The sequence below is a fragment of the Nycticebus coucang genome, chromosome 14 (genome assembly GCF_027406575.1).
Source record: "Nycticebus coucang isolate mNycCou1 chromosome 14, mNycCou1.pri, whole genome shotgun sequence".
NCBI classification, from domain to species: Eukaryota; Metazoa; Chordata; class Mammalia; order Primates; family Lorisidae; genus Nycticebus; species Nycticebus coucang.
This window is the reverse complement of record NC_069793.1, coordinates 49,531,901-49,555,246: the sequence shown is the minus strand read 5'-3', so window position 1 is coordinate 49,555,246 and position 23,346 is coordinate 49,531,901. Positions and strand designations below refer to the sequence as shown.

The 23,346-nt window shown below is 38.7% G+C and overlaps 1 protein-coding gene across 5 annotated transcripts; it reads right to left on the bottom strand.

Moving 5' to 3' along the window:
- Positions 1–1,059: 1,059 nt before the first annotated feature.
- LOC128564717 (vitamin D 25-hydroxylase) lies at positions 1,060–22,976 on the bottom strand. 5 transcript variants are annotated; one of them, XM_053560448.1, is made up of 6 exons: positions 22,694–22,976; positions 15,777–15,918; positions 12,425–12,577; positions 11,945–12,052; positions 11,043–11,372; positions 1,060–10,258 (listed from the first exon to the last, which is right to left on the bottom strand). In XM_053560448.1, the coding sequence occupies exons 1-6, from the start codon at positions 22,916–22,918 to the stop codon at positions 10,083–10,085; spliced, it is 1,134 nt and encodes a 377-aa protein (XP_053416423.1). In that variant the 5' UTR covers positions 22,919–22,976; the 3' UTR covers positions 1,060–10,082. The 5 variants fall into 5 exon arrangements, with proteins under 5 accessions (XP_053416423.1, XP_053416420.1, XP_053416424.1 ...); XM_053560445.1 differs by having other exon boundaries at positions 11,945–12,577; XM_053560449.1 differs by lacking the exon at positions 12,425–12,577.
- Positions 22,977–23,346: the final 370 nt, after the last annotated feature.

The following is a 23,346-nucleotide window of genomic DNA, read 5'->3' as shown; positions in this document are numbered from 1 at the left end:
TCCATCTCTCTAGACTGCACCTAACAGGAGAAGTTCTAGTGGGGCTGGGGGTAGTAATGGTAGGGGAAGCAAGCTTCTCCCAGCTGAGAACTGAAGATTTAAGAGTTAGCTCAGAGATGATTACTTATAGAAGGAGAATATTAGAGGGCAGGAAAGAATGAATTCCCCACATTGGATGGCTGGAAGAAATTCAGGGTGGCTGGAAGATAAAGCAGAGGAAGAGGGAGTGGTAGAGAGAGGGTGGGGCCTTGTAAAGAATGGCAGACCACTTAAACTTTACTCCTAAAGAAAATGCAAAACAGCTGAGTTTTAATCTGAAGCATGACATGATTAAATTTACATTTTACAAGGATCAATAGCATACTATAGTCATCCCTTGGTAGAGGTAGGAGGTTGATTCTAGGATGCCCTCAAATACCAAAATCCATGCATACTCAAGTCTCGCAGTTAGCCCTGAGATATTAAAATCAGCCCTCTCTATATGCAGCATCCAATAAATACTATATTTTCAATCTGCCTTTGACTGTGGATGGAGAGTCCACCAATACAAGGGATTGCTATATTTATTGAAAAAATCCAGATATAAGCACATCAATGCAGTTCAAACCCATATTGTTTAAGTATCAAATGTATTTTGAATTGTTAAAAATTATGGGAGGCTGCTGTTCTGGACTGAGCTTCCCCAATAGATCAGACCAATTCAAAATGGAGTCACTTGTACTAAATGCCACATAATCAAACTGAAACATTAAGGAAACAGGCAGAGCCCCAAACAGACCAGTTTTTCCCTGAAACAGGAGATTCCAGTCTACCTGAATCAGTGTAATCAAGGAAGTTCCCTCTGGTTACACCAAATAAAAGTAACCTGACATTAATCAATCAGTTCTTTTCCTATTGTTCTGTGACCTTGTTCTCAATGTTACAAAACCCAATGTTCTGCCATTACCCAGTAGTAGCTTCATCCTGTTATAGAATGGAAGCTAACCCTATTCATGAATCACAAACAAAAGCCAGTTAGTGCTATAAATTTATTGTAATTTTGTTTTTAGACAAAATGGATTTAGACATAGGGAAATAGCAAGATTTAGACATAGGGAGATCTTAGTGGTCTTGAATAGATTATAGGACAATGGGGAAGTTAATGGATGAGATTTAAGATACAGAATCAATTGCTCTGGTGATTAATTACTACAATGGTAGGAAAGAAATGATGAGGATGACTCCTAGATTTCTGATTTGGACAACTATCAATGTCATTCACTGAGATGGGGTATATCAAAGAAGGAATTGATTTTGAATGTGGCAAAGAGTGAAGAGAGGAATTCAGATCGGAGCAAATTGAGATTAAGGAGCTTGTGACATCCAAGTAAATTTTAGTACAGATGTAGAATTTAAAAGAAAGATATGGATTAAAGGTATGGATTTGGGAGTCAACAGCAAATAACTGATAATGGAAACCATAGGGTGAAATCAGATTACTCATAATTTTTGGCATAGTGATTAGAAAAGTTGGACTTGGTTAGAACTCTGAGAAGCACTAACCTTTAAAGACTGGAAAGAGGAAAATGAGTCTTAAGACCAAGTGGCTATAAAGAGCGGAAGAAAAGGAAGACCAAAATGTGACAAAAACCAAAGTAAGGTCTCTAAAGAAGGCAAAATAATAAGCAATGTCAAATGTTGCCTAAAAGATGGAATAATGTGAGATCTGAAAATATTACCACTGATTTTTAAGAACAAAGATGTTACTTTTTTCATTTGCAAATGGAGTTTCAATGGAGTGATGGGGACAGAAGCCAGATGATAGTAGATTAGAGAGTATAAATGAGAGATTTAAGTTTCTGGTAGATTAGATAAAGGACCTTGCCATCACAGAAAAACTGTGTACATTGCTGGGTTCACAGAAATAAGAGAATTCTCCAAGGGTTTAAATAAAAAAAGAAAATAGAAACCAAATGGGAGCTTTAAGTGCTAAACTACATCTACATACTGAAAGTTACTCAATGCCTAAAACTGAATGAGTCTGAATGATAGGCCTATAACAAAGTGAAGGAGCAGAATCTCTTAATTCTTAATTAAGCTGGGGACCTTGAGGGGACCAAAGTGACCTCAGTTTAGTCCCCCTTGGCTGCCAGCCAAAGGAAATGCAGAACCTATTTTAAGAGAAATATCACCAACTTAGGCTTTCTAGATTCTTTCATGTTAACATAAACCAAATAAGGACTCACAACCAAATGTCACTGTCATGGTTAAATTCTATATGTCATCTTGACTCTTTCAGTTCTGAAAAACAAGCACTTTAAAAAACAAGCTAAGCTACAAGTGGTCAAGCACAAGCTAAGCTACAAGTGGTCAAGCAAGAAGCAAGCAATGGGGCCAGGACACTATTGTGTACAATGATGGTTTCATGTTTTTTTAGATGATATACCAGCAATGCTATCCTTTCAGTCAACTCTTCCTTTGGTTACAATTGTTATTTTTATCAACAGACTAATGTTGGATAATGGTCATATTTTCTGTAACTACTTCCTGTTACCTTAGAGTAGTAGAGTTGCCCTTACCTGAGAGTCCAGTTGAAAGTTGTTAAGAGGGAGGGGCTGAAATCAGATGGTCTTGAAAGTCAGAGTAAATTTCATTGGAGTGAAATGGGAAGGATCAAATTCATCTTTGTATGCACATTATCTAAGTAGCAAGTCCAAAAATGAGTGCTAAAGTAAAGCCACTAGGTGTCCTAAGAAATGTTAACTAAGAGAACCTTGACCACATATGGAGTTTGAAATCTCACCAATGAAATTCTCCAGAAGTTCTTTGTTCATTAAGAGTATTGACTCTGGGCTGGGCACCCATGACTCATTGGTTAGAGAGCCAGCTCCATGTACCAGGCCCAGGCCTGCCTAACCAAAAAAAAAAAAAAAGAGTATTGACTCTGTTTAAAGTGTTTTGGATGTTGGTTTGAATATTTTGTGAGTGGTTAACAAACAAAACAAAACATCCTTCTCCTAAGAAAACAAGTATCTCTGTGGTTAGCAGATAGTAAATCTATAGCTCGTCTATTTTGTATCAACGCTCCTGCTAGAGAGGTGATCTATTCTTGCTATATTATGGAGGTCACCAAAACTTCAAGAAGACTACTAAAAGCATAATAATAATGTGTAAAACTTCTGAATTAGTAGAGGGGAAAAATAAGAAAACAAAAAACTAAAGATGCAATAATGAGAAAAAAGAATCATACAATAATATGACAAATAGAAATAAAAAGGCAAGGTAGGAACAAATTTTAAAATATCCATACCCACATTAAGTATAAATAGACTTAACTTGCCTGACAGGAGTTTTAAATTAGCCAATATTTCTAGAGTACATACTTATAATGTAGTAGGCATTGTTCTAGTGATTTTTATATGTATATATTTATATTTCATCATCATAGTATTTTCAGGTAAGTATTATTATTTCTGTTCTGCAGAGGAGGAAATTGAGGAACAGAACCTTGCCTGTAGAAACACTGCTAGTACATGGTAGAGTTAAAATTCAAATGTGGGCAGTCTGGCTTAAGTCAGTGCTTTTTCCCATTTAGCCATACTGCTTCTCAAACATATTTCAGCAATATGTGAATATGCTATTGACAGTAGACACATTAAATATAAAAACATCAAGAAGCTGAAGGAAAGCAATGGAAAAAAATATAGAAAGCAAGTTCCCAAAGAAATATACCCATATAAATTGTAGTAAAGCAGATATTTAAGATGAAAAGCATTATTAGGAATAGACAGTCAATACATGATGCTGAAAAGTTTCAGTTCATGGGGAATTGTGGGAACATGGCTGACTAGAAGCAGCTTTTGCCAGAGGCTCATGCCCAGAGAGAGAGATACTCGACTGAAGTGGATACAAGCATAATGTGACGATCTCCTCACCGAGAGGACTGTTTGAGGTACACATTACCTAGGCTGAATTAAGCAACAGAAACAAGAAAATAGAAGAAAAACAAGTATGAGCTGAGCTCCCAGAGGAAAGGAGACCTCTTCCCCCAAACAGGAGTTCAACAGTAGGCAACCAGCCTGCCAGCAAACAGGATTCAAAAGTCTGCTCACCTTACCCCACAGGACAGCAGTCGCTAAGTCCTAGTCCTCCTTAACTATTGAGGTCTCACCCCTGAGACTAGGCTTCACTCTGGCATAAAAGACCAAATATTTTCCCTGCAAATAGGTCGCCCTTCCCCCACCCTAGTTGCCAGAGGGACTGCCCCCTATAGTCTGGAGTGTTTAGCGAGCTCACCGAGAAGCTTGGAAGTCTGCTGGTCACCAACCTGCAGCATAGAACAGTAGCACTGTAGTCCAAACTTTGGTGGGGAGAGGGTGAAATACCCATCTCCAGCTCCTCAGAAATTCTCAGGCAGATATGTTTTCTGCTGGTCAGGACAATTTCTGAGCTCCATTGGGTGGGCAGGGCCAGTGCTTAAATGACCTTGACTTTTGACTGAACTTTGGACCTGCCCCCTCTACATGCATAGCTCTCTGAGCTTGATTGGATGGGCAGGTTGGTGTCTAAGTGACTTCAGACTAAACTTTGGACCTCTGGTCTCCACCAGGCGGGGCTCTCTGAGATCAATTGGGTTGTGGGGCGCAAAGTTTAAGCGACTTTGGATTGAATTTCGGATTAGTACTCTCTACCTGGTGGAGGCTCTCTGAACTCATTTGGGTGGGCAGGGCCTGGTGCCTGAGTGACTCTTATCTGAACTTTAGACTTGCACCCCCTTCTGGGCAGCAGTCCCTCTCCCCCTTTATCCCCAGCTTGACTGGGCAGGTAGTGTCTAGTGCCTGAGCAACTTTGTCTGAGTTTTGGGCCTACACTGTCCACAAAGCTGCAGCCCTCAGTGCTCAACTGGCTGGATGATACCCAGAGCATAAGCATCTCTCCTAAATTCTGGGCCAGTGCAGTTGGCTGGGCAGCCTTGTGACCTTGACTTGGTGGATAGAGCCAGTTCTGGCAAAGCAACTTGGACTAGAACTCTAGGCCTATCTAGGACTAGAACTCTAGGCCTAGAACTCAGGACTATCTATGGATTCTTGTCCCCCTGGAGACATTGGGGCTGCAGATTCACTGCTTGTCTGCCTTTGTTAGTGTGGTAGTGGCTCTGCAACAGTGACAATTGGACTCATCAGGGATGATCTATCAATTTAACTAAAAACGTAAAATTAACATATTATAAAAGAGAAAAAGGATGCTGAAAATACTCATGAGGAGGAATCAGCAGAAGTCTGGCAACATGAAAAATCAGAGCAAATCACGCTTTCTGGGGATGTCAAAGAAAATACATCAGAAAATTCCATCCACAGAAAAATTGCTGAAATGTCAGAAATAGAATTTAAAATATGAATGGCAAATAAGATAATTGGAATAGAGGAAAAGATGGAAACAGAGAACCAAAAAATAGTTCAGAAGTTGTCTCAAGAAATTAATGAATTCAAAGACAAAGTCACCAAGGATATGGACATAATGAAGAAAGATATAGCAGAGCTTAGGGAATTGAAAAAGGTATTTGAGGAGCTTCAAAATACAATAGAGCCCCTAAGAAATAGAGTTGATCAGTGTGAAGAAAGAATCTCAGATAAAGAAGACAAGACTTTTGAACCATCCTAAGCATTCAAAGAGGCAGAAAAATGGAGAAAAAGAACAGAATATTCCCAGAGAGAATTATGGGATCATTCTAAGAAATCAAATATCCAAATTATAGGGATTCCTGAAGAGAAGATGGTCCCAAAGACACAAATTCTCTGCTCTAAGACATTATGGCAGAGAATTTCCCAAGTACTACAAGAGACCCAGAAATTCAGATAGTAGTTTAGGAACCCCAGCATGACTCAATACAAACAAAGCATCTCCTAGACACATTGTAATTAATTTTGCCAATGTTAACAAAAAGGAGAAACTTCTGCAAGCAGACAGGCATAAGAAAAGTTATTACTTACAAAGGGAAAAGCAAAGGATGACTGTAGATCATTCAGCCAAAACTTTCCAAGTCAGAAAAGGATGGTCATTGACCTTCAACCTTCTTAAACAAAACAATTTCCAGCCCAGGATCCTATATCCTACTAAACTGAGTTTCATTTGTGATGGAGAAATCAAATACTTCACAGACATCAACATGCTAAAGAAATGTGCCACGACTAGACCAGCTCTACAGGTCTAGTAGATAGACCCAATACATAGACCCATTCTTCGTAACAGTCAACAGGAAGGTACACCACCAAAGTAAATCTACCCAGAAATTAAAGAACAAAGCCTAGTTTCCACAATGTGAGAGGCATAAAATTAAACTCTGGACTTCTGAAAAACAAGATGACCAAAACTCTGCCATATCCATCAGTTTTCTTAATTAATGTGAATAGTTTGAACTCTCCTTTAAAGAGCCATAGGTTAGCTGACAAAAACTCAGGCCAGATATCTGTTAGCCTACAAGAAACTCACCTCAAAGAAGAAAACAAGACTCAGTGTGAAGGGATGGGCAATGGTATTACAGGCAAATGGATAGCAGAAAAAAGCTGGGGTTGTAATCTTGAATGCAGATACAATGGGATTCAAGCCAACAAAAATAATGAAAGACAATGATGGACAGTACATACTGTTCAAGGGGAAACACACAATATGAAGAGATTTTAATAGTTAACATCTATGCACCCTATCTGAATACTCCTCGATATATAAAAATAAACCCTAACTGATCTGAACAATATATCTTCCTGCACTGTGATAGTTGGAGATTTTAACAGCCCATTGGCAGTATTGGACAGACAGATCCTACAAGCAGAAACTAAACAAAGAAATAGTGCTCTTAAATAAGACCCTAGAACAAATGGACTTAGTAGACATTTATAGAACAAAACCAAATCTATCGCAACAAAACCAAATACGCATTCTTTTCATCAGCCCATGATCATCTTCCAAAATTGATCATATCTTAGGTCACAAGGCTAACCTCAACAAATTCAAAAGAATAAAAATATCTCCTGTATCTTCTCAGACCATCATGGAATAAAAGTTGAACTCAACAGCAACAGTAATCTTCATATTAAAATAAAATCATGGAAACTAAATAACCTTATCCTGAATGATAGCTGGGTAATAGACAAGATCAAGAAAGAGATCATTAGATTTCTGGAACAAAATGATAATGAAGACACAAACTATCAAAACCTGTGGGATACTACAAAGGCAGTCATTTGAGGGAAATTTATAGCATTAGATGCCTTTCATCAAGAAAACAGAAAGAGAGCAAGTCAGCAACCTAATGGGCCATCTCAAGCAATTAGAAAAGGAAGAACAATCTAATCCGAAACCCAGCAGAAGAAAAGAAATAACCAAAATTAGAGCAGAACTAAATGAAATTGAAAACAAAGAATTATTCAGAAGATCAGTGAAACAAAAAATTGGTTCTTTGAAAAGATTAATAAAATTGATAAACCACAAACAGAAAAATAAGATCTCTAATAACTACAATCAGAAATGATAAAGGAGAAATAACAAATGCCCCCGAAATAAAAATGATTCTCAACAATTACTACAAAAAATTCTATTCCCAGAAACAGGAAAATGTAAAGGAGATGGACCAATATCTGGAAGCACAATACCTTTCAAAACTCAGCCAGAAATATTTAGAAATCTTGAATAGACCAATATTAATTACTAAAATAGCATCAATTATACAAAAATCTAAGGACTCTATTCCTTTTACAATTGCACCAAAGAAGATGAAATACCTGGGAATATATCAACAAAAGATATGAAAGATCTCTATAAAGAGAATTATGAAACTCTGAGAAAGGAAATAGCAGAAGATGTCAACAAATGGAAGAACATACTATGTTCATGGCTATGAAGAATCATCATTGTTAAAATGTCCATACCACCCAAAGCAATCTTTAGATTTAATGCAATCCCCATCAAAGCACCAATGTCATACTTTAAAGAACTTGAAAAAATAGTACTTCAATTCATATGGAACCACGAAAAAACCCCAAACAGCAAATACACTTCTTGGAAATAAAGACAAATCTGGAGGCATCATGTTGCCAGATTTCAGGTTATATTACAAGGCTATAGTGATCAAAACAGCATGGTACTAGCACAAAAATAGAGAAGTAGATCTTTGGAATAGGATAGAAAATCTAGAGATGAACCCAGCCACATATAGTCATTTAATCTTTGATAAGCCTAACAAAAACATGCAATAGGGAAAATAAACCCTTTTTAACCAATGGTGGTGGGAGAACTGGTTATCCACATGTAGAAGACTGAAAATTGGACTCATACAGTCTCAGCATTGACAAAAATGGTTTCTTGTTGGATAAAAGATTTGAATTTAAGACATGAAACAATAAAAATGATAGAAGAGAGTGTGGGCAAAACACTTGAAGATATTGGCCTGGGAAAAAACTTTATGATGAAGACACCCCTAGCAATTGCAGAAACACCAAAAATATATTACTGGGATTTGATAAAGCTAAAAGTCTTTTGCACAGCTAAGGGTACCACAAACAAAGCAAATAGACAGCCTTTGGAATGGGAGAAGATTTTTGCATGTTATGAATCTGACAAAGGCCTGATAACTAGAATCTACAGAGAACTCAAATTAAACAATAAGAAAAGTACAAACAGCCCTCTCTCTAAGTGGGCAAGAGATTTGAACAGAAACTTCTCTGAGGATGACAGACGAGCGGCAAACAAACACATAAGGAAATGCTCACCGTCCCATATCATCAGAGAAATGCAAATCAACACCACTCTAAGCTAACACCTAACCTCAGCAAGATTAGCACACCACAAAGTCCCAAATCTGCAGATGCTAGCGTGGATGTGGAGAGAAGGGAACACTTTGACACTGGTGGTGGAATTGCAAACCAATACAGCCTTTTTGGAGATAAGTTTGGAGACTCCTCAAAGATCTAAAAGTAGACCTTCCATTTGACCTTGCAATCCCATTACTAGGTATCTACCCAGAACAAAATTTATTTTACCACAAAGACATCTGCACTAGAAAGTTTATTGTGGCTCAATTCATAATTGCCAAATCATGGAAGCAACCTAAGTGACCATCAACCCATGAATGGATCAACAAACTGTGGTATATGTATACTACGAAATATTATTCAGCCTTTAAAAAAGATGGAGACTTTACATCTTTTACATTTACGTGGATGGAGCTGAAATACATTCTTCTCAGTAAAGTATTGCAAGAATGGAAAAATAAATATCTAATGTGCTCCATACTAATATGAATTCAACATATACAATTACATGCTCATAAGAACAATATAACGATAATATAGTCCAGTTTGGGGGTAGAGGGAAGTGGGACTGGTTTTAGAAGGAAGTGGTATCAGGGAAAATGTCTGTGCCTATGATGAATCAATAGCCATCTGCTATTTTTATTGTAAATACATTATTGTAATTTCCTAAGTACCAAACTGCTGCTATAAGCATGGATGCTCAGAGGACCTCATTCATAAGAATGATACTGTTCTCATGAAGATACAGCAGAGGGCAAGATTTGAGAGCACTAGCAGGCTCTAAATTAAATATATATTTCTCTTATCATTTGCTACCATATCTAACATACCTCTGTAGTCCATATCCATTAATTTAGGTTTTAATTTCTTGTTTAGTCCTCTATTAAACTGGACTAGTACCACACAGACTATTAATAACAATACCTAATCAGAAGGGAACTGGCATCTATAATGAAAGCTCCCTAGGGCAGAAGCCAGACAAAGTTAATAAGGATGAGAGATACCTGGTACTAAACAAGAGGCACTGCTGACTGCATTCAAGGCCCTTCTTGGAGTCTTAAGCAACACATGTCATTTGTACCTTTGTGTTCCTCAACAGGGAATTCCACCTTAGAAGCCATGCAAGCTTGAAAAACCATAACTAGTGCTTGTTATTCCACTAGTATTGTTTTTAAGACATATCTGTGTTCATTTGGCTTTATGATGCTGTGACTTTCATCCAAACACACATATTGATTAAACAAGGCTCAGGGGTGAGGTAAACACATATTTGTATTCCCAAATGTTCATGTACTTTCAGCGTCTTTCAGCACAGATGAGGTAGGGTTGGGGCTGCAATGTCATGCCTAACCTAGGCTTTAGATTTGGAACTAGTTCATGCGGAAAATGCAAATGAAATCGTTGAAGCAATGCTGTAAAAAACAAGAACATTTCCATCCGAGCCAGCTGTTCTCCAAGACAGTGTCTTCTCCCTAAACAGAAAAAGCAGATATAATAATTTTTAAAAACCCACTATGTTTGCCAAAATTAATTTCTAATGTTTAGGTGCCATTCAGAAAATCTGAAATTTAAAGAAAGTTACAGGAAGTTATATTTATTAAAAGATTTTCTTAAATCCCAAAGAACAGAAATTGGCACTCAGCTCCCAAAACCCATTCCTTTACCTCCTTTTGTCAGATCATGGATTTTTATAAGATTTTAATCCCTTCCACCACAACCTCTGCACATTACAACAGAGTCAAGATATGCCATGAAAAATCTAATTTAAAGTGTGACATTTTGCTCTGTAGATCTAAGAGAAGCCCATTTCATTTCAGCTGTATATTCTCTAGCAAAAAGGAAGGGTTTCTAGTCCATCTTCCAGGAGTCTTGTGGTCTGTGTAATTTTTCACAGCAGAAGCAATATTTTCCTAGTTGGAGATGAGATACAATAACTAAAAGCCAAGAAAGCTAGATTCTAGTTTTGCTTCGTTTTGTTATCTTTCCCCTCTCTGGGTCACAGATTTTCAAGTTACCTGTAATTGACTTCTTGCTCTACAAGTTATGATTATGGGCCACAAATCCACAAGTAAAAAAATTTCAGAAGCCAGACTTCACACCAGTTTATCTCTACTTAATCAGTTAAGGCTCATTTTGAGCAGAAACAGGTGTTAATTACCTCTAACTAAATCATTCTCTCCTGTAAGAATCAATGCTGTGTTCTCTATCATTGTTATCCTTTATTTTAGAGGTAGGCCCCTATGAAATTTCTCTTACCCAAGGAAAAAGGAACCAAAGCTTCCTTCTTGTCAAAATATCCACTGCTATCCAGAAATCGCTCAGGATAGAACACTTCTGGGTCTTTCCAATACTTTTCATCAAAATGTACAGAATAAAGATTTGTAATTACTGTTGTGCCTTTAGGAATGGAATAACCACGTACAACTGCATCTTCAGAGGTTGCATGAAAAATCCCTAATGGAACTATATTACAGAATCTTAAAACTTCGTGCAACACCGCCTCAGTATAAGGCATTTTGCATTTGTCATCCCAAGAAGGCTTCCCACTGGGGCTCATAATTAAATCAATCTCTTTCTGAACTTGTCCTGTCAGAGAAAAAGTATTCAAGTTATTATGCAGTTCTTAGAATTATATCTAAAGTAATTTTCCTTTCAGATAAAACTAAGGATAACATAAAAAAATCACTAGGATATGGGTATATCTAGATTTAAATTTTTTGTTATGGTGACGTTCTATTTAAATATATGCCATACCCTGTACTAATAGTAGCCAATGCTCTGGGTAATTCTGTTGTGAAAAACACATTAAAAGCAGTAAGAATAAAAACTAAACAAACCTAGAATTGAGGTATCATCACTCTTAGCAAGGAAAATAATAAAGCATAAAATGAATTTTTTGAATTAAAAAAGGCAGGGTTCAGATCCCAGCTCTGACACTTCCACTCAGCCTTTTCACTCATTTATAATGGGCATAATGCCTATCTCAGAAGTTTTTTGCATGAATTAGGTAACAGATTTGAAAACTCTCCATAGCTATTAAATATTTCTCTTCTTGGCTAGCACATCAGGAGCAGAAAATGTTTTGTACATAACCAAAGACTCTAAACCACATGAGTCCTAAATGTAAGAATAGATCCTGAGATTAAGAGAATCCTCACCTTGAATGTTAGGATAAAGGGCCATGAAAAGAATTGCCCACCGTAGCACATTGGTTGTAGTTTCAGTTCCAGCAATTATGAGTTCACCCACTGAGAAGATCAGGTTTTCTTTGGAGAAAGTAGATGATGGGTCATTTTTACCTTGATCCATCTCATCTAAGTATGCATCAACAAAATGCTGAGGTATCTGAGGCTTTCTGTTGGCTGAAGCTTTTTCAATAAGTTTAGAGAGAAAATCATAGATGACAGCTGCATTTCTAAACAGCTGTTGATGTTTTCCGAAAGGTAAGATGCCAATCCATGGAAAGGCATTATACAGGAAGACTGAGGCACTAGCAGCTAGTTCCACATTTTCACTAAATAACTCAATCATGTGCTGAAAATCAGTGTCTTCATAAGTGAATCGTTGTCCAAAAATAATCAGATTTGTTATGTTTGAAACAGCATTTGTTATTAACTGTTTAAGGTCAAAAGATCTACCTTTGTATGTTTCAATAGCATCAATGAAAAATTTGGTTTCTTCTAAGATTTTAGATTCAAAAGACTTTTGGCCATATCCAAAATAGCGAAAGCTGTTTACAGCTAATCTTCTGTGATCAACCCATCCACGGCCATATCTGGAATTGAGTAAGCCTGAAAGAAAAATTTTAAATATTGTATAATTCCTACTGCTATGGAGTAAAAAAACTTCTTCCAAATGGATGCTTAGTCATTTGTCCCCAAATTGTCTTTCTATGTAAGTATGTGGTTGGGTCTCATTCTCTGCTATTCAATAGCCATAAATATTGCCACCAAAGATAAAGTTTATCTATTCCGCATCTGGGAACTAGCAGAAAATACCTATAATTCTCCCACCACAAGAATTGAGGCAGTTTTCAACCTGGGTTGAATAGACCCAGGTTGACTTTATTCTTCAACTTTTACTATATGCCTAATTTATAAAAGATAAACAACTGCATGTTCGTTCTATAGGCAAAATTTTATCTTGGACTAAACACCTGAAAAATCATCCTTCTATGATTATAAATCCTTTGCTGAAAAAAGCATGAATTTTAGAATACAAATTTCCTCCTGTTAAAGGCATACAATATACAAGGTAAATACATCAGCAGCAAAGGTACCCTGAATGAGATGTCGGTATAGTAGAGATGCACAAGTCAAAATGAGGGCGAACAAGAAGCTCAAACTTTTCAAATGTTGCTATTGCTTGCCTTAAAATTTCAAAGTCTCCACAGTGTATCTGCTGTTCTGATGTGGCTACTATGGAAAATTGCCCCTTTAAATTAACTATCAAGGAAGAAACTTAACATCTTCAGTACGTGTATTTATGGAACAAGTACTTTACTCAAGTACTGGGACATAGGTGTACCTATGACGAAAAATATCATGTTCTCTATATACATGAGACACATATGAAATGTACATTCCAACAAGTTCAGGGCAACAAATTTTGAATTTGGAGCTTATTAAGAAGTTAACCGTATGTAAGGGGGGTCTTTACTGCTGTGCAGCAACCTATATTCTCATAGTTCTCTTTTACACATACCCAAAAGACTACCAATTGAACAAATACTCATTTAACATGTATTTATAGAACATAGTATATACTATGTTTCCAGCAATGTTGTATGTGTCTTGAATATATCAGTGATCAAAAGAGGCAAAGAGGCAAAGATCCCTACTCTCATAGACCTTATATACTAGAAGGAGAGATAGACAAAATAACAAATAAACAAATTATATAGTAAGCAAAAAGACATAGGGTGGCCAGGGAAAGGCTCACCGAAAACATAACATCTGAATTATAGGAGATGTGGGGGTAAGATAAGCAAATACCTGGGGAAAGATCATTGCAAGTAAAGGAAACAGCTAATATATACAATGGCACTGAGATGACAGCAAGCCCTAGAGAAATGTGTGCATATGAGAACATGTTTAAAAAGGTGAAAAGGAGCACTGTTCATCATAACACTATGCTGGCCAACCTGTGTACCTGGGCATGGGGCTAAGCACAAAGGGCAACTTTTCCCCTATTCATATAGTGGGCTAATGGTGGCCATGATCTTTGACTTCCAAATTCAGTACCCATGTATCTTAAAATAATATACATAATTTTCTACTTATTTTTCTGTTTTCTGCAAATCTTAAATTCTTATTTAACTTTATGACAAGAATAAAGTATGAATGTACAGCTTTGAAAAATATCTACTATGTCTCATATGTTACTGATTGCCTAATCTTTCATTTTCATCATCTCTTTAAAGGTCTTCTATTATAATTATGCTTTCTTCTTTGGCCTAATTGTTATTTATAAGTGTCTTTAAGGGCAGTGCCTGTGGCTCAAGGAGTAGGATGCTGGCCCCATATATCGGAGGTGGCGGGTTCAAACCCGGCCCCAGCCACAAAACAAACAAAACAAACAAAAAACAAATAGAAGGGGCGGTGCCTGTGGCTCAGTCGGTAAGGCGCCGGCCCCATATACTGAGGGTGGCGGGTTCAAACCCGGCCCCGGTTGAACTGCAACCAAAAAATAGCTGGGCGTTGTGGTGGGTGCCTGTAGTCCCAGCTACTTGGGAGGCTGAGGCAAGAGAATTGCTTAAGCCCAGGAGTTGGAGGTTGCTGTGAGCTGTGTGATGCCATGGCACTCTACCGAGAGCCATAAAGTGAGACTCTGTCTCTACAAAAAACAAACAAACAAAAAAAAAACAAATAGAAGCGTATTTAAGAGGTTGGATTTTTGCCTTTTATTTATATTATTGCTTTCAAATATTATTGTATTCTGTCCTGAGAATTTGATCTTCGAAGTTTATGTTTTCAAGTATCCAATGTACTCAATACTAATATGAAGGCAGTAGATGAACCAATACACACCCACATAAGAGAAAAACTCAATTAAATTCAAGTTGGGGGAAGAGGGGAGGGAGGAGAACAAAAGAGGAAGGAGGAGTGGTGTGCTCCCACCCAATGGGTGCAATGTATGTTTATATGGCACACCCCCTGGGTGTGGAATACAACTATAACATGGACTTTACCTAAAAATGCAAACACTGTAACCTGTTTGTACCCTCATATTAATCTGAAATAAACAATAAAATAAAATAATTTAAAAAAAACAAAGTGTGTGCTTTCTTTGCATTACTTCATTTGCTTTGTAATTTAATATAGAATTTTTATTTTTTTCTTTTCAACCAATGTCTTTATTTTTTGCTTATGTAAGATACTGTTAAATTTTTCTTTGAAATTAAGTGTGGAGAATTTGGGACAACCCTATTGTAAAATTTCTTATACTACTAATTAAAATTGTATCTGATTTCAACATTCTATTTTAGGACTTTTTTTTTTTGCTGCTTTCTTCTTATCTATGTTGTTAACTTCCAGCCTTTCTCCCTTGCTGAATATTAAATTCCCCAACAATAATGACACTAAACCATAACAGAATTCTAGTCCTTTACACAAACCTCTCTACTCTGCATTCATATATTATAGTGATTGGTAGTTAAGAAAGGCTGCTTCGGGTTCTCTAAGTTTATAAGCAAAACGATAGTAAAAATGGCTTCAAAGGGGCACTTTGATTCATGTATGTGTGTATATGTGTATGTATCCCTAACTTGTTTCATAAAACCTACAGATATTGTTAAGTACTAATTCTTTAGAACATTAGTTATAATATTTATCAGAATAGAATCAGCCTATATTGGTCTAAAGGCGTATAATACAGTTTGCAAAGCCCTGATAATCTGTGCAAAAGAACCCCAACTCTAAAATTACTTAAAATAATAAATGTGATTTAAAATAATTTAGTAAATTACTAAATAGGTCAAAATAAACATACCTCCCATTTTTGTCATCTTCATGAATAAAGGAAGGCATGGTCTGTCTGCAAAAATTTCACTTTGATGAACAAGGCATTCCTTTACTACATCATAGCCATTTAGAACCACAGTTGATATGCCTCCAAGATCTAAACTGAAGATCTTTGAGAAGAAAAACATTTAAAGGGCAGAATGAATAAAGAAATATAAGCAGAGAAATCTACAGTCACTAATACCAGCTCTCCCAGTATTTGTTACTCAACTGATATTTCGATTGCCTTCCCCATATAAGGCATGTCAAACAGTGTGATTTCATTACTCCATTCAGTGCCTCAGGTCATAACCTTATCAATGGTATAATGAAAAGATCCCAGACTAAGGAGGTCTGGGTTCTAGTTTAAGGTTTGTCATTTAACATATATAAGACTCTAGGGAGAATGCTTAACCTTTTGGGGCTTCAGTGTGGCCATAGAGAATATGTTTGATTTACATCCTCTTTTAAGATTTATTCCACCTCAAAACATTCAATGATTTCTAGAAATCTTCTTTTATTTCCAAGATAAATAAGAAAGCTGCACCATCCACTTATTATTACTCCAGCCTAGGGTGAAGAGGGAATTGCCAAAGTCTTGAGACACAACTAAGTATAAACATATTGTAAGTAGGCTCCTTTCTATTTGGCTCTCTAAATTCCATGAAGTTAACAAAGAGCATGACCTTGGAGGAAAGGATTTACCACATACATATAGCTGACTGCTTCCCATCTAAGAGAAAGGCAAAACAATATCCATACTATGCCTTGCTGGAGTTGTCTGCCATGTTCACTTCAGGTTCACTTACAGTCACACTTTTTAGTTTTTAGTCTACTCTAACTAACTCAATATAAGGACCCAGTCCAGTGAGGTAACAATGTTACCTTATCAGAGGCATGCAAAGATTGCTTATTGCCATCCTCTCATGGGTTGCCTGAGTTTTGTTTTGCCTTTTTTTTTTTACAGGGACAATACTGAGAAAAGTCTTAAATCTGTGTAAACAAATGGAGCAGATTTAGCCACAGCACATACTACTTCAGATGAAAACAGGAAGATGAGCAGAGAACAAAAGCTCAGCAGCAGCGGTTATACCAGTAAAGGTGATAAATATCACCAGGTGCTAATAGAATAAATTAGCTGAACAAAGGGGCTACCACAGTCTTTCACAAAAGGGTGGGCCCTGCCAACTGAGCAGCAGGTACATCCAGAACCTTGGGGGAAAAACACCGACTGCCTGCCATAACTAGTGGTATTAGTCAGAAGTAGCAGTGAAAGTTTTGAGCAAAAGGGAATGGCTACCAGACAAGCAAGGAGAAGACCCTTTCCGTTCCGAAAGTAGTAATGTACAGTTAAAGGAATGTCTTTTCCTAGACTTGTAATTTTAGCAGAGATAATAAAAAGATGCCATTAATTAATACGAAGTGGTCTTGACATAGGAAAAAAATGAACTAAAGATGATTTCACAAGGGAAGCCTCTGGCAACTGAAAGTTGTGTTCCTATGAAGCAGAAGAGAGGGCAGATGTATTTCAGGGTAAAGCTTTAGGCTGTGGACACCAGGATTTATAAAAATCAAGGAGGCCAGCCATGGTGGCTCATGCCTGTAGCCCTACCACTCTGGGAGGCTCAGGTGGGAAGATGGCTTGAGCTCAGGAGCTCAAGACCAGCCTTAGCAAGAAAGACACTCCATCTCTACCAATAATAGAAAATATGAGCTGGGCATTGTGGTGCAAGCCTGTAGTCCCAAGCTACTGGGAAGGCTGAGGCATGAGGATCTCTTAAGCCCAGGAGTTTGGGGTGGCAGTGAACTGTGATGATGCCACTGCACTCTAGCTGGGCGACAGAGTGAGACAAACCCTGCTTTAAAAAATAATAATGTAAATAAATAAATAAAAATCAAGGAGGAGCTATGGCTTGAGGAAGTTATTATATTAACAAAAGTCATCAGAAATTTGAGATGATCCTTTACTTGAGGGTAGAACTGGAGAAATTTTTACTTGCACTAGTATCTACTCTGGTATATATGGTTTTCAAGGACTTCTGGTAGATGTTTATGTTTCAGATGTGAAAACTTATCCTTAAACTAATTGGATCTATGGAAGAGTCCAAGATTAGGCTGATATATTCTTTGATTTATTCAACAATTTTCAGTACTTATTATAAGCTAATTATGATGCTGGCAGAGATGCAAACAGAAATACAGGAAACACTTTCCTTGCCTTCTAGAAATCAAGCTATGATCTTCAAGTACCTCTCCCCCAAACCATATCCAACTATAATTTTTTAGTTAATGACTGCTCCATCCATTTCAAGTTCTTCAGGTCTAAAATCTTTCAGCCACCCACACTGACTCATTATTTTATCCCAAACCCAACATACAATTTCTCAGCAGTCACGCTTCTACTTTCAGCATATAAACAGAATAGGACAATTTCATATCATTTTTTCCCTGAGACAGAGTCTCACTCTGTCACCCTGGGTAGAGTGTCATGGTATAATAGCTCACATTATGTGAACTATGGATTTCTCTTGGGCTTGGAGCGATCCTCTTGCCTCAGCCTCCCAAGTAGCTGGGACTACAGACATGGGTCAATATACTCAGTTAGTTTTGCTATTTTTAGTTGAGCTGTGGTCTCGGTCTTGCTTAGGCTGGTCTCGAACTCCTGAGCTCAAGCGATCCACCTGCTTCAGCCTCCCAGGGTGCTAGGATTTCATATTATCTTGATTACTGACACTCTGGTCTAAGTCACCTACATTTCTCCCTTCTGTTATAACAATAGCCTTGCACATGACTTCTCTAATTTCACTCTTGTCTCTTTACGGGTAATTCTCAACATGGCATATTCCTACTTCATGGCTTTTATGCTTGCTCTTCTCTTGGTCTGGAATATTCTTCCCCTCAATATTCCTATAGCTCATTCCTTCACTTCCTTTACATCCTTGTTTAGATGCTATCTTTACAGTGATACCTGCTCTGACTAACCAATTTAAAATCTGACACTCCAGTACTCTCCATCTTCCTTACCTTAATTTACTTTACCTCATACTGTATACCCTAACATCTTATATAATTTACTTATGTTTACATTGTCTAACTTCTCCCCACTAGAATATAAGCTATCAGGGCAATTATCTGTTCTGTTCACTGTTCTATCTCCAGCACCTACAATAAAAGATATAAGTTGAATTAATAGTTGTGGAGACATACATTTAAGCATATTACATTATCATAGGCTAAATGCTAATAACAGACAAATGTGCAAAATGCTGGTAATGAAAAGTAATAAGGGATTACCATGACACACTTTTCAACCTTTTCTCAGTCTGTTTTCTCATTTGGAAAAACTCCCTTGACTGCCATTCTAAATTAACCATACCAAGTCTTTAGGGACCAACCTCCAAAAAACCTTTTTTAGTGCACTCTTTCCATTTTCCTCTGCTTCAAACCACATAGCATATGCTTAGAAGCTGCCATGGCACTTATTTAATACTACCTTGAACCAGAAACATGTATATCCTTGTCTTCTGACTGCCTGCTAAATTATGTACTCCTTCGAATCAGTGACTGCATCTTTTCCATCTTTGAATCCTCTACAAAATTTCACTCAGCACCTTGCATAAAGTTGTTAATAAATACTTGCTGTAAAAAAAATTAATAAGCTGTCAATTCCATTTGCTTTAAAGTACTTTATCGTCCTTAAGTGCATTATCTGAAAAGATTCTAACAAAGTCACTTGCTAATTAAAGAATGCATCTTGAAATCTAGATTAAGATTAAAGTTACTGCAGAAGTTTAAACATCCAGAGTGAATATCTAAGGTAATGGTAATTTTCAGTGTGATACATTTCTACCTAAGACTGCCTTTAAAATGAATGTGTAGGTCCTGAGGAATGTCCTTCCTTTCTTTTTCTTTCTTTTTTCTTTTTTTTGAGAGTCTCATTATGTCACCCTCGGTAGAGTGCCATGGCGTCACAGCTCACAGCAACCTTAAACTTAAGCAACTCTTGGGCTTAAGCAATTCTCTGGCCTTAGCTTCTCAAGCAGCTGGGACTATAGGCACCCACAACAATGCCCAGCTTTTTTGTTGTTGTTGCAGTTGTTTAGCTGGCCTGGGCTGGGTTCGAACCTGTCACCCTTGGTGTATGTGACTGGTGCCAAGCCAGGAATGTCCTTCCTCTCAAAGATTATAAAGAATTAAGTTCACAGCCTACACAAAAGTAGATGTCACTTGAAGTGATCGTTATGAGCAATTTTAAAGTTCAGTTTTTTTCTCTACGCACACATCTCAAATTAAAAAGACAGTAGAAAAATAATATTCTAATTACAAATAAGTCCTACAAATTTTCTACAACTTTCCAGAAGTACAAGAGATAATGGTCTTTTCCCATTTCCAAAAAAGGTATAGTATTTTAACAATTTATACCAACTTTAGACTTCATCAGAATTGGTAAATATCTCTAAAATAATGGGAGGTTTCACAACTAGGATAAATATCAAATGCTGCTGTAGCTTTGAGTTAATAACGTTGTTAGGTGATTATCAACATATCTGAGATGGAGTCAGACAAGTCTACTCTTCAATGCATACATTTTCATTTTTGCTCTTTTCTGTTTTCCCCCCAAGGTGACCCCCCCTCTTTTTTGCAGGAAATAGCACAGTTTAGCCCTATTTGATTTGTAATACTCTTTGTAAAGAAACATAGACCCCTCAAACAATGGTACCAGCAATAAAAGTAGTTATTCATGCCAGATTCTTCTCCACTGAACTACCTATCCTAAGATAACAGTTTCCCAGGACATTTATAATTTAATTTCTAACCTGTTATGATAGAAGAGATTATCCTCTATCTGAAAGAATAGTCATAGTAAACACAAAGCGCCTTTCATTTCAAATATTTATATGTGAAAAACTTGATTCCCTATTATGTGAGAAACTATTTCAAATAAATGGCTTAAAAATACCTTTAAGTTTATAGGCTGAATAAATCCGTTTCTGTATGTAGTAACCAAGAACACATACAATAACCAAGAAAATTTGAGTGGCACTTTATTGTTTTAAATTATTAGTCTTATTACCTACAGGAGAAAACATTAAGATTCAGAGAATCTGGATTTTGGCCACTCATCTGGCCAAAGAGAACTCAACCACTAGTCTCATGCTTGCATATCCTATAATTTCTCTAGAATATTATGATGCTTTGTCCTGAAAGCACATGTGGTGAGAATAAGATGGAGTCTGTCAGGCTAGGGCAGACATGACACAGTTGGTCAGGTCAGTTTCACACCCTCCCCCCCCCCATTCATACAGTTTTGTAAATTTAGTTTCCACCCTAAAGATGCCTATCTTGAAGAGTTTAGGTGGATTGATTTTAGGACATTAGCTCTTGAATTGGAATGTTGTAATAGGTCATTGAGGTATGCTGATTATTATATGGAATAGAGGTTGGTGTGGTCTTTACCAACTTTTATGTATAAAACTGTAATTTTGGAAATGGAAGAACAGAACAGTTTTGGAGAGGCTACTCTCACACTGTTCTCCAGAATCCCAGCCTTCTGACAAAGTTTGGTGGACCTTTCTCCGCCTCTGCACATTGGCTGACAGTGACAGGTGGCAGACCCTCTTCCTCTGGTAACAATACCAACACACCAAAAATACCAAAATACCTATTGAAAATTGTGAAAAACGGATTTAATTCCTACAGAACGGGAGGGTGGAAAATAAAATCTAAGAATTAACCTAAGTTCAGTTTCCCTTTAACAATGCAACCATTAGTGTGCTGCATAAATCCAGAATAATTCCTGCAAAAATCGGGGAAGGATTTAAACGCAAACCTGAAATGCCAAAATTGCCAAGCACTTCTCCTTCAAAGCACTTCAAGTTTGTGGTTGATAATTAGATTATTCTCGCTCACTATTAACTCCTTACAATAGGGCTGTAGCTATTTTTTTCCCATCTGCATCCTCAGCAACAGGCAAGACTCTGGCTTGCTGTTGCAAATAAATTAATGTAATTAAAAACAAAGCAAAACAGGTGAGCGCTGGCCCTGGCTCTTTCTGACGTCAAGACACCCTTCTGTTACGGGTTGAAGGATCCATCGCCTGTCAAGAGTTGGAAAACCTCTGCCAGGGACTGGCGGTGTGGCTTTCTGCCACTCTTGGAGCATCTTGTTTTCGCCTCTGTAAACATGGGGGAAGCGGAAGTACCTACCTCACTGGGTGGTTGTGAGTTTAAAATGAGTCAACAAGTTGGCAGTGAAACTGGCACACAGTAGGTCAGCATTTGCTATAAGGGCGTTCCTGGCGGGTCAGGACTCCCGCACCGGTCTGAGCCATTAATCCCTTCACACTTTTACAACCGTTTACCAGAACCCACTTCTCGGCCTGGGAGTTCACCTGCGTTCTCTCTCAGTCCTCACACAAACGCCCAGACCAGTCATTCGTCACTTGCTAACACCGAAGAACAGCCTATACTGACCATTAACTCGGTACTAGAACCCAGAACGCCCCGTGCGGCCTCAGGCCGACTCGCGGGGCCGAGGGCGGACGCCCGTCGGGGCCCACGCGGTGGCGCTGCCCGCGGGCCCCAGGGCGCAGGCGCAGGCGCAGTAGCACTAGCCCGCCGCGCGCCAGCCCGCCCCTCGGTGGCGGGAAAGTGGGTCCCAGCGTCCCACGGCGCAGGCCCGGAATGGGGCACCCTTTGGGGCGGGGCGCCCCCTGCAGGGGACGCTGCGTCTAGGACATTCCGTTCCTGACGTGGGAAGCGGATTTTCCTCAGAGCGCAGCTAGCACACGGAGAGAGGTCCTGGCTGAGGCCCAAGAATGGCCAGAAGTCCAACTAGGAGGAAGGCCTGGGCCAGCCCGAGGACAAGACGGCCGCCCTCCCTACACGCGGCCCATCGGGGCTGTACCTCGCCGTACACCTGGCTCTGCTTTCTCATGTAGACATGGGGAAGCTCGGCTGAGGCGGCCAGCGAGTAGATGTTGCCGATAAATGGCAGCCCGGGCGGCCCCGGGGGGAAGCCCATCGGCCGCCTCTGCTTCAGTAGCTGGCGGACCCCCAGCGCGAAGAACAGCAGTAAGAGCGCGCCCGCGAGCGCCGCCGCGCACGCTTCAGCTCCCGGAGGTTTCCACATCGGCCGGGGCTGGGGCTGCGAACTCCTACGGCCCCGAGACCCGGGCGCTCCCTCTAGCCCTGCCGCACTCCCATTAGTCCGATACCTTGAGGTCCCGCCCCCACTCCATGACCATTGGCTGGCTGAATGAGGGCGATCGGGCCTCTGGGGACAGCTCCCTCGGCTTTGCCCAGCTCAGAGTCCGCTCTGCGGAGGAGGCTGTCGCACTTTGGATCTGGAGCGGCTCTAGGCTAGCACCAACCTGTCAGGGCACTGAGGCTGGAGGCCCTGTTCCAGGATGTTAATAACAAGGTATTGAAAATGAGTCAGGACAGCCTCACTGGGCAAAGCAGATCCAGCCTCCCTGAGGCCAACCCTTAAAGTTTCATTTTAAGTACCTGGTGTGCTTATTTCGGAGCAGGGAAACAGAAGAGATTATCAGCAAGGCA